General features: G+C 54.6%; 1 protein-coding gene across 4 annotated transcripts in view; it reads right to left on the reverse strand.

Moving 5' to 3' along the window:
• Positions 1 to 12,333, reverse strand: part of TULP4 (TUB like protein 4) — a 154,097-nt gene that overhangs the window by 19,788 nt on the left and 121,976 nt on the right. For all 4 annotated transcript variants that reach the window (XM_075554315.1, XM_075554314.1, XM_075554313.1 and 1 more), the window contains one exon: positions 9,675 to 9,841. In XM_075554315.1, the coding sequence (XP_075410430.1) occupies positions 9,675 to 9,841 (167 nt within the window). The remainder of the gene's footprint in view (positions 1 to 9,674; positions 9,842 to 12,333) is intronic.

A 12,333-nucleotide genomic window follows, 5' to 3' on the forward strand; every position in this document is an offset into this window, starting at 1 on the left:
CCTCTTGGGACACATGCACAGGCTTTCCAACTGGGGTCAGACTCTGCTACAGCAGCAGCGTGTCGACACCCACGCTCACAAAACTAATAGCTGCCTCTTCTCACAAGCAGCCCAGGAAGACCCCATCTCATCCGTTTGAGGCAGACGTGCAGCCACGGCTCCCAGTTAACAGCCGAGCAAACCAAGGTGAAGTGAGAGGTCGAGTTAACGTGGCCACAGCTAGCAAAACTGGGGTTCTCGACCGTTCCACTGCCTCCATGGCCAGGGGCTGCTCCCTGCGTGTCAGCACCCTGACACAGCACACTAAGACTGTCTCGGGTGTCCGTGAGCATTTTCATGATCGGCCTGTCAGTCCCAAACAGCGAGGAAGTCAATGTCCCCCTCACCCCACCGAGTCAGGCAGTTTGATTCAGAAAACAATGGGAGTGGCATGCTCTTAGGAAAGGGGATGGCCAAGGGAGGAGCCGGCTGCATACCCAGCAAACAAACAATGGCCTGAAGGACTTGTTGTGGCAGAAAAGAACCTACAGGTCAGGGGGGACCACAAGCAGTGTCAGAGGGGCACCAAACAGCAGTGGGCTTGGGAGGGGGCCTGTCCACCCCACCCTGGGTGGTGAACTCTCGAGGAAATGGGGCTCGCAGCCACGTGGGAGTGCAATAGCGGCCACGATGAAGGGACTGCCAACACGTGGCCAGGAGGCCTGAACTGGAGTCAGGTGGCTGGAGAAGCGGGGCCTGCGGGTACCAAGGAGAAGGGGTGACTGTCGGGGGCGAGGTGACCAAGAAATCCCCTCTTGCTTGAGAGTGAGTCCAGAGGACAAGCAGGAATTTACAGGGAATTAATCTGGGATCGAACCATCACTCCTCATTTGATCAGGTCGCAAAGGGTGGAAAGCCCGCTAGTTCGACTTAGAGGCGAGCTAAAACGGCAAGAGTGGCAAAACGAATTTAAGTGCTGGTCACTTAGCCCGGAATATTGAACACTGAGGCATTTCACAGTGTGGGTGATAACCAACTATAGCCCGTCAGGCGAAGAATGGCAATTTCCGAACAGCTCGTGGGCCTGCTGACCACCAGGCAGTCATCTGAACAGAGTAAGGGGGTCAGGCTGGCATAAAATTAGAAAAGGCGCTGTCAGGGCTGTATCCTTTCACCACACTTACTAAATCCATGTGGTGGCAAATAATATGGGAAGCTGGACCACATGAAGGAAGACTTGTGTCCAAGATGGGAGGAAGACTCGTTAACAGTCTGCAATATGCAGATGGCACAAGCTTGTCTGCTGAAGCACTTACGCTGGAGGCCCGAGGTCCTACGGCCTTCAGTAGGGACCAGGAGAACACACACCCTCTCAGCCGGACCAATAAGCAGCATCATGGTAAACAGGAAAGATCAAATTTGGTGAGGGCTTCATTTTAACCTGAATCCACAAGACATGCCCAGAGAAGCAGCACTCAAGATCACAGAATGCATTCCACTGGGCCAATCTGTGAAGAAGCAGACTTGTCACTTTGAAGACTCCAGTGCTCCTGAGCCAAGTCGTGGCATCTTCCATGCACCCATGGGCCCGTGAAAGCTGAGCAGTGAGGAGGGAAAATCCAAGAAGCACTGATGACCCTGAGTCAGTGATGCTAGAGAGGAGCATCGACTACACCATGGCTGTCAGAGAGGAAACACATCTACGGAGGAAAAGCACAGCCTGCTCTCAGAAGTAGGGGTGGGCCTGTCGTCGGCAGGATGGAGTCCCTGGAGAACAGCCTGCTTGGGAAAGTGGAGGGCCCCTCAATGAGACGGGCTGCCTGGAGGGGCTCAGGCACAGCGCTGACTGAGTCTGGTGCGTGCAGGACCGGGTGGGGTTCTGTTCGGGAGCATGTGGGTCTCTGAGCTGAAACCAACTTGGTGGCACCTAGCATTCACCACGACGCCTTTGCCGTAAGGTGCTGATGGCTGCGTGACAGAAACAGATTACAGGAAATGGGAGATGCCTTTTCTCCTGAAAGGTTGTGAAGGGTTACCAATGGGGGAATGAGTGACTGTCACTTCATTTGCTCAGAGGCCAGGTGGTAATGCCACGATCCAGCACAGTCATTCCGACTCAGGCGGCATCGTGTGTGCAGAGGACCTGCGCTGATGTCAGAGGGTGTTCACCGCCGAGTTTGCAGATCGCCAGGCCTTTCTTCCTGGGAAACTCTGGGTGGACTTGACCCTCTGTCCTTGCAGTTAGAAGCTGAGTGTTCAGCCATTTGCACCACACAGGGACTTGCTCTAAGTCCAGAAAAAGCTATTCTATGATACGTCACTTCGCTTGTCTGATAGCACTTTGCTGGTTGGTACCGACTTGCCCTGTGCTGGCGGCGGGCTCTCCAGGGTGCAGGGCCCTCCCACATGGGACCTGTGGAGCTTCAGAAAGACTGAGGTGGACAGGGTAGCATGGCCCATGCTCACAGACATGGGGAGGAGCCACGCACCAAAGCCCAGTCTTAATTTAACCATTTTGTTGGCATAGCATCTGCGCACAAATCCATGTTTTAAATACATTAGAGGTGTACAATCATCAGCTCAATTTTAGATAATTTTCTTCATTTTTGTATCCATTATTATTAGCTCCCCCTCTCCCCACTACTTCCCTTATCAAACCCCTACGGAGCTGTTAATCTATTTACTCTCAATATAGATTTGCCTGTCCTTTATTTCATATAAGGAAAATCACATTAAAAAAAAAACACAACAGACACCCAACCACAACAAAATTAAACACAGAAAAGCCCCAATCCCAGAGAAAGCAGAAAATAACAAAAATAAGGACAAATTATAAATGGGTCAAAAAAGAAAACTAAGAATAACTATATTTGCAGTGATCTACTTTGCAGTGCACTCTGTCTTAGGAAAGGGCTATCCACAAGCCTGGTCAAGGGTCTGAGGGAGTCCAGTGGAGGCTTAATCCCCATGGAAACTGCAAATGGATTTGGGCTCTCGATGACATCCACAGCCTTCTGTTCAGAATATAAACTCTGGTACAATTCCCTCCTCTGATTTTGGATTTTGTTATTCACAATCCTTGGATCACACGGGTTGGTGTGTTCCTTCCATGTGGACTTAGATGACACCTCACTTAGATGGCCTTTAAGACCCTACACACTATCTGTTTCCCCCAGTAACCACGTAACATCTGATCTCTTCCCCATACGTTGCTACAGCACCCGTGTCTTTGGTGATCACTTAAAGAGGTCTACTATGGAACAAAGCTCAGTCTTGACACTGACGCCTCAGAAGCACTAACTTCAGACATCTGTCACCTGCAATCAACCACAGTGACCGAACCTGTGCCCCCCTCACCAGAGGGCATAGCCTTCCTCCCTAGGCACCCCCGTTTCTTGAGATCAAAAGGAAGGCCCCAGTGTTCCACTCTGAGAAACTTCACAGACTAACCAGGTGCTATGCCAGTTTCCCGCTGTCTCTGAACAACTGCTGCCTGCCCAGGATAAGCTCAGCTGTAAATCTGGGGGCTCCGTCTCTTTCTGGAGCCACCAAGAACGCCTATGTTTAGAACCGATGTCCAGAACTGTGAAGTAGCTAGTATACAAATCTCCACTGGAGTAGGGTTACCCATGTTGTAGTTGCATATTTAACTCAGAGGCACAGGGGCAGGCGGGCTCTCATGCCTGTGGTCACTCAGAAGAAACAGGAAGGGAGGCTGCCCAGGAAGGATGTCACAGCTCAGGGTGAGAGGCGTGGCAGTGAGCTGGTTATTGAGTTATTGAGCTGGTCATTGAGTTCTCCCGAGATCCCTCCCAGAATTTTTTCCCTAGAAGCTGAGCCGGGGCCATTCATGCCAGTCAGTTCGCTTTCCCTCACTTGCCCCGGGACAATATGGAGGGCGTCCATTAGCGTCTCATTCAGGTCCTGACTGTGGTCAAGGGCAGAGCTCGCATACCTCCACATCCCGTCAGCTGACACTGGGTCGTTCAAACACCTATCCTCCCACTGAGCTGCCAACCGGCCAGTCAATAAACACCTGTTACAGGTTCACAGTGGGCCAGAGCTACCCTTGGACTAGGGGACCAGCAGGGCACAGAACCAGTGCGCTGTCCTCCAGGGGCTTCGGCTCCCAGGGCGGGGGTGGGAGTTCAGTATCTGGCATGATTTGGTCGTCAAGAAGTAAGATGAGGACTGAGGTGCTCGTAGCAGGGTATTTTCAACCACCCCGCCTGCATGGGAAGGCTGGACAACGGCTAAGGAAGACTGAAGAAGAATCAATACAACTTAATTTATGAGACCGACCAAGAATATTGAAAGCACCCTGAACTGGCGAAAGAATGAACGGATCTGTCCTGGAAGGAGTACGGCCAGAATGCCCCTAACCCTGGAGGACGCCAGAGTCTTTGTCTCCTGTACTCTGGACAAGTCGCCGGGAGAGGCCCGTTGCTGGGAAGTACCGTACGTCCGGTAAAGCAGACGGTCAATGCAACAGAGGGAGGCTCTCAGTGAGCTGGACTGGCACAGTGGCTGCGCAGCTGGGCAGTGCCTCCGGCTGTTGGGCAGGGGTTGCTGTGAGCTACAAGGGTCTCGATGGCACCAGTAACAGCCACAAGCGTGAGATATGCTACCAGGAGAAGACAAGGGGACGGACAAGAGGGCCATTTCTGGTGAGGGGGCAGGGAAGGCGGCCATGGAGGCGAGTCGGAGGGGAGAAGCTTTATCCCTATTCTGGACTTGAGGGACTCCTCACAGCTGTGTCTGTAAGCGGCAGGGCCGGGGCAGAGTTCTGGGGACGCTGAGGAGGACTCAGAAGCAGCGTGTCCTTTCCAGGTTGAAGACAGTGCATCCACACAGGCACCCTTGGGTGGGGAAATGGCTCAGCGCTCAGCTACTAATGGAAAACCTGGTGGATTGAATCCCTCCCGAGGGGCCTGGAGACCTCCTTCAGCTGGGTCACAGACATTGAAAACTTGGCCTGTGGTTTCTACTCTGACCGCCATGGGACAGGGTCGGTGGCTCCGAGTTTGGCTTTTGGTTATTCCAAACCCACCTAAACCTAACCGCACTGCCTTCGGGTTGACTCTGACTCGTAGAGACACTGTGTAGGCGTTCCATGGGGTTAGACACCCTCATCTTTCTCCCACCGAGTAAATAGCTGGTGGGTCTGAAGTGTTGATGTGGTGCTTATCCGAAGCCACTAGGGCTCCTTAAGCTGCTGAGCTGGGTTAAAAATCAAAGAAAACCAACCGTGTGCATCAGCACAGGGAGGCGGCAGCAGAGGTCTCTGGTGGACTCGGGCCTGGTGGAGGGCTAGCTAGCAGGTCAGGCAAGGGTCAGATCCCTGCAAGTCTTGGTGCCACCCCTGGCTAACCCCAGTCTTCCTACCGAGGGTGGGGGCTGGCCTCAGGATAGGGGACCACGGCGACCTGTTGGCCAGCCCCTCGGGCAGAGGGTGTTTGGTGAGTGTTCAGTGTTGCCACCACTCAGGGGCACTCCGGACAGGACCGAGGGGGTGGCTGTGCTGCTGGGCACTGTGGGCAGCTAGGACTCTAAGAGCTCATGATTCTGCCACGGAGAAAGTGACGGCAGTGAACACTAGCTCAAGATCCAGCTTGTTTCTGAATTTTGAAGCCAGCAGTCCCATGTCAGACTTTGTCATCATTTCCAGCCCGGGAGACAGCGTGTGTGGCAGCTTCCTGAGAGAAGCCAGAGCTCATCCTCCACTCTTGCTGCTGCCCCCAGCTGCCCTGGAGGCACTGCCCGGGTCCCCCCCACCGCCCCCATGTGCTGCTCATTGCCAGGCCCTGTGCCCCCGCTGCGACGGCTGCCCCCTGGACTGTCGTGACGACTGGGCTTCCACTGGCTGATTCTCCCAAGTAGGTCACCAGGCCTTTCTGCATGGCCTTAGCCCTAGAGGCCGAGCAACACCCAAGGTCCCCTCGATGGATGAGCACTGGGTACAGCAGAGGGGGCGCTGGTCAGGAATTGAAAGGGCAATCTACAGAGAAGGTGAGACTGCTACCACTGCCTGCTGACCCCGACAGCAGGTGGCACATTCGTCCAGTGCCGCCCGGCTGAAGGCTTCAGAGGCATACAGGCTAGGAGCATGCCCTTGACTTTCACTTCCCTTCTCCCTCCTATGCCCACAGGCCTAACAGACGTGCAAACAGGGTTTGGAGAAGCTTTAGAAATAAAAGGGACTCAAGTGACCGGAGCCGCACTTCAGTCAGCTGGCTCGCTCTAGAAACCCGTGGTCTGTGTTCTCAGACTGCCGGTCACAGAGCAGACCTAATGAGCTCAATTACCCATTGCAAAGCACAGCGCGTAGGCGGGGAAGGAACTTAGATTAGAGTGTGTTTCCTCGTAAGAGCAATAGCCCGGGCCCTGCTGTTCGGCGGAAATCAAGAGCCTCCAGGTGGGCCTCGTCAGAGTCACTGCTGCCCACCTCACTGGAGCTCGCCCCCTCTGTTAATCAACAGCCCGGGAAATGGCTGACCTTCCTTCCCACCGTCGTAGACTCCTGGAGCGGTCTGCCTCGGCTCCCGTGGGCTCTTCCCACCGTGACACACAGGACTGGTGCCGTACTTGGATTTTAGGGACATCAGTCACTCAACTCACTGCCATAGAGTTCATGCCGACTCAGCAGCGACCCTACTGGCGGACCGGACAGAACAGTCGCTGCGAGTTTCTGGGACTGAAACTCATAAGAGAGCCCCATCTTTCTCTCAAGGGGTGGCTGGTTGTTTTGAACTGCTGACCTTATGGGCTCACGAGGGCTCCACAAAAGAACTTTGTGACAGTCATGTAATTTTTGGAAGGAATGAAACGGGACCTCGAAGTGAAAAAAATAAAAGACTTCACACGAAGAAATGCTATGGGGGTATTTCCTGCAGAGGAAGCTCCGGGAGGCCCCGCATCTGATCGATTCCCAACCTTGAGCAGTTGAGACGAGGCCGGTGAGCCCCTGCCTCCTGCCAGGGGCAGCACTGGTGGAAGATGGAAGCAGGCAGGGCTGCCAGCTCGGCCAGGCAGCAGACAGACCCACGTGTGCTGCACCTGCCTGAGGCCAGAGGACAGGGGGAAAGTGCCTGGGGCCTCGTTGGCTGTGCTCCAGCCGAGCTGTTTAACCCTGCTCCTCTCCTCAGTCATCTTCCAGCTCTCCCACCCTCTCTCCTTCCAGATTAACCTCCTCACTCTCCGCCGGCTGGGGCCCGGGCTGTTCTTCAAAGCCTCATCACTGACACAGACACGGTGGTGTCGCGTCCTGAGCTGCGGGCACTCACCGCCCAGTGGCGACAAACCCTCTGTCCCGTGTGCTGTGGCAGTGCATAGCGAGGCAACATCTGGGAGGACGGCGCAGGGCGGTAGCGGTGTTCGGGTCTGTGGTCCCAGGTCGATGGCCCATAATGATCATAATGCCACTGTTTCGGGACAGAAGACGAGTTTGTCTACGGCAATGTGAAGGGAACGTGGGACACCGGCCTGGAAAAGCACCCTTGGCCAGACTGTGCCAAGCCTGCATGCCTGGTTATTGGGCGAAAATCTGGTTTCTATTTTGTTTTCTGAGCAAGGGTCTGAAGTAGGGCAGGGCTTGGGGGAGAATGAGCGGACATGACTGTTGCCAGGTTCCCATCCACAGCAAGGAGGGCAGAGTGTGAAGGAGGCAGGAGGCGGAGGTGGGATGCCACTTGGCCCCTGAGGCCCAGGGAGCAGTCTCAGGTGGAAGTGCCAGACTGCGTTTGAGATACCAACCTGGGGTCATCGGCACAGAGGCCATTGTGGGAGAGGGGCGGCTGGATCAGATGGCGGGGATGCGTGCACAGGAGGGGAAACGAGGAAAGGGGCACGGATGGTGGCGGGCTAGCAGTCTGTGCTGAAGCAGCAGCCGGAAGAAGGAAGCAGAGGGGCCGTGAAGACGAGTTATGAGGTGCACCCAGTAGGAGGACACGGCTGGATGTCGGCTCAAGAAAAAGGGACTTGGGGGTTAGAAGGTCAGCAGAGCGGCTTCAGCAGACCAACGGGGAAGGATCTCTCATCGCAAAAGACAAGCTCGTTCCTTCAGTCACTAGAGACTGGGCCCCGCCTGTGGCCACACGCCATCCCAGGTGCTGGAGGCACACCTGCGACAACAGGACAAGGAAGCGGAACCCACTCGGCCAGGGGAGATGATGTTTGGATGGAGAAGAATGAGCTTGCTGAAGGGACGGAGAGGAGGGCTCCGAGCCCCAGACCACCCAGCTGGCCATGCAGACTTTAGCAGGGGGTGAGGCAACACACCAGGACATGCAACCATTAAGTAACCCACACCTGCACATGGCTGACACAAAGGTGTCCCCAAAGTTCCTGGAAAATAGAGCCGACAGATAATGGGATTCCTGACTTCATAAGGAGCTCTGGTGGCACAGCGGGCACTCCTGGCACTGCAGGTCAGCAGTTCAGAACCAGTTGCTCCGTGGGAGAAACGCAGGGCTTTCTGCTCTCATCAAGAGTTAATAGTTTGGGGAGGGAACACTAGAATTGTGACTTTACAACTTACTTAAAGACGATTTAACCAATGGCGGGGGAGGGGGAATGTCCTAAAATTGATGTTGTATTGATAGTACAAATCTTGATATGATCAAACTATTGAATTGTATGAAATGTAAATTATGTGCCAATGAAATAATTGGAAAAAAATAAAATAAGATACATTTTAAGAAGAATGACAGCCTTGGAAATCCACAGGGATGATTCCAGCCCATCTCATAGGCTTACCATGAGTGGGCAGTGCGTTTGGTTTTGAGTTTATTTACTGAAAGCCTCTTGCGTGTGTGTAAGGCACTGTGGCTGCCACAGGGAACAAGACAGATGAGGGCCCTGAGTCCATTGACCTTACAAATTCGATGTGAGTCCTTGCACACTTGACAAGCCTTGCCAAACGTGTCAGAAGAGTGTGGTGGGGGTTGAAAGCCTCTGTGTACGCTCAGACAAACAGGGGCAGGGTGGGGACAGGCGTGTCCCGCTGAGGGAATGGTGCGGGGGCCAGCCTGGAAGGAAGAGAGTGTTCAGATTAGGAGCAGACAAACCCGGGGGGTGGGGGGGTGGGGAGGAGGCAGGGTTAAGGGGAATATGCCGGGAACCCTGAAAGCACAGCAGGGTTTCCTGGTCTTTCTCCTGAGGGCAGCCGGGCATGAGCGACCAGGCGCGTGATTTCACAACGATGCTGTGGCCACACAACAAGGACGCGCAGGCCGATTCAGGAGGGGACAGGAGGCTTCAGGTGAGACACCAGGGGCTTGGGTGCAGGTGGGCACGGGCACAGGGAAGCTGAGAAGTAAAGGAAAGGCTGAGCAGAGCGGGAAAGGCTGAGGGCAGAGTGAGGATAACTGCTAGGTCCCAGGGAGCGGGGGAGAAGCTGAGTCTGAAAGGCCTGTGAGCCAGCACCAGGCGCAGAACTGCCTCCTTCCCCAGCTTCCGCCCTCCAGTGACCACTGCAGGTGCAAGGCTGAGGCTGCCACGGAGCACTGAGCTCGAAGCTCACCTGGCTGGAAGGAACCGGGTGCTCTTTTTCCTGGTGTGCACGCACCTTGTTATGTCACAGGGGTCAACCAAACCTCCGGCCCAGACTTGCCCAGCTGACCACCAAAAGTGACCAGCCAGATGGTAGCGGGGCAGCGGACGGCAGAGCGAATGCACACCCATGCCGGGGTCCTCACCTGCACGAGCGTATCCAGCGTGAAGATGTGCTCCCCCCGGACATTGTAGAACTTGACCATGGCGCTCCTCAGCAGGGGCCCATTGGGAAGTTCTCCCAGTGGGCTCTGTCGCTCCATTCCAGCCACTGCCAGCAGGTCTCCCTGTGTGCACCACTGGGCCACCACCTCTGAAATCACAAAGGGACACATCAGCCAAGGGTGCGAGCCCCGTAGTGACGCTCACTGGGTCCAGCGGTGTGTGTGTGTGGGGGAGTCACTAAGCAAATATGGCTGTGGCTCACCACCTTTCTCGCATTTTTCTCAAGACAATGCAGGCCGCGTTAAACAAGCAGGTGCTTACAAGGTGGAAGGAGGTCGGCAGCCCTTGACACAGAAGTAACCAGGTGAAAAATCAGATACCCTCATGGCAGCAGGCTCGGCCACCATTTCCAACTGAGCATTGCCTGACGGGGCCTGCAGAGAATGCGCCTTTGCATTGCGGAAGTGCTTCCCCACCAGTGTCCCTGCACCCCTAGAGGGTAAGGCCCAAGGTTATATTCAAGGCTCCTGGTGGCACAGGGCATTAAGCATTTATCTGCTAACACACGGTCAGCGGTTTGAAACCACCAGCTGCTCTGAGGGAGGCAGGTGAGGTTTGTGGCTGTAAAGATTCAGTCTTGGAATCCCAGAGGCAGTTCTCCTCTGTCCTATAGTTCGAACGGGTCAGAATTGACTCGTTGGAAAACGAGAGGAGAGAGGGAGAGAGACCTTGGAGCGCTGGTCACTTGGTTTCTGTGCAACATGAGGGCAGAGGGTGCTCCGGCCAAGACAAAACCAGTCTGCGCAGGCGGGGTCTTCTGTGGACTTGCGCTTCCTCTACATTTTTAAGAGCCACCAACAGTCCTGTGGTCTCGTAGAAAGAAAGATGCTGGGACAAAACTGCCAAGGCAGAGAAAGAAGGGAGAACTGGGCCGTCCGCCCTCTCCCACCCTCTGGCTTTAAAAGAAGGGCTGTTCTCTGCATTTCGTCACAAGGTTTTTCTTGATAGAAAAGTGGGTGCTTTGACTGCAGGGTGGCACCTCGCCACACTCACAGCCCAGTGGCCATGCTGAGAAGAACACCGAATCCTGCTGCACTCCGAGGGGCAGGCCAGACGACAAATGTCCACCAGGGTCCTCTTCAGCCGGCAAGTTCTGCTCAGGGAGCAGCAGCTGCAGAAGCAAGCCGCTCCTGTACACAGGATGGATGCCATCTGGACAGCACCACTGGCTGCTCTGACGTGCACCCTCTGACATTCAGCATCACGTCAATCAGACCCACCGGACGGCCCAGCAGCCAGGGAAGCACCACCACCTGGGTGGATTCCAGCCACGGCAGCCCTGTGCATGTCAGAGGCGAACTTTCCAGAAGTCCATCGCCAGGCCTTTCTTCCAAGGTTCCTGTGGGTGGACTTGAACCCCCAACCTTCTGGCCTGCAGCCAAGTGCGCTGCCTGCACCACCCAGGGCCTCCTTGGGGGGCATCTGCCAGGTCTGGGCATACCCCGGTCCACAGGAGCTGGCTTCCTCGGGCGGAATAGCAATTTTCCAGAAAACAGCAGGAAATACAAGGGAAGCAAACACAGGCAGGGCCCGCTGTACCCGGCAGATGCCACGTTTGTCATGCATGAGAGGTTTGTGGTAAGCCTGTGCCAAGGAGCCTACCAGTGCTGTTATCCCAGTAACATGTGCCCTCCTTGCGTCTCTGGGACATACTGTGGTGCTTCTCACAATATGGCGAGCCTTTTCTTCTCGGTATTGGACATGGAATAGACCACCAACCCCAAACTGCACTCACTCACTGCCACGCTGTTGATTCCAACAGGTAGTGAGCCCGCAGGACAGAGCAGAGCTGCCCCTGTGCGGTTCTGACCCTTATGCAGTGACGGTTGTTGTCGTCGTTAGGTGCCATCGAGTCAGCTCCGACCCATAGTGACCCCGTGTACTGGCAAACGAAACACGGCACGGTCCTACACCATCCTCACAGCGAGCGGTTCCTGTGCCCGAGCCCCCTGATGCAGCCCTGTCAGTCCATCTCACCCAGGGCCTTCCTCTTTCTTTCACCACGCCTCCACTTTACCAAATGTGATGTCCTTCTCCAGGGACTGGTCTCCCCTGACAACATGTCCAAAGTGCGTAAGACCAAGTCTTGCCGTCCTCAAAGAAACATCCTTGCTCGTCGATACACTAAAGAGGTCTTGTGCAGCAGACTTACTTAGTGCCATACTTCTTCTTTGATCCCGACGGCTAATTCCATGAGCATCGATTGTGGACCCAAGTAAGACAAAATCCTTGACAACTTCAACCTTCTCTCTCTTGAGCATGGTGTTAGCCATTGGTCCAGTTGTGAGGATGTTGGTCTTCTTTACATTGAGTTGTAATCCACACTGAAGGCTGCAATAAGCAGTTGGTGGGACTCAAATAATTTAACAACTGGTGATGGCCATTTCAAGTCTAAAAATTATGTACCGAGATAGTTCATTATTTCATACAGTTAAAACTTAAAGAAGAACATTGAAAGAGTCACAAAAAACTAGATTTTAGACCACACCACACCAAGGGCGTGCAACAGAACAAGGGGAGCAGAGCAAGGATATTCCAAGGGAGTACTAGAAATAAGACTTTGGGGCCAGGGCATGGCAC

Source organism: Tenrec ecaudatus, chromosome 7, assembly GCF_050624435.1.
Source record: "Tenrec ecaudatus isolate mTenEca1 chromosome 7, mTenEca1.hap1, whole genome shotgun sequence".
Taxonomy (NCBI): domain Eukaryota; kingdom Metazoa; phylum Chordata; class Mammalia; order Afrosoricida; family Tenrecidae; genus Tenrec; species Tenrec ecaudatus.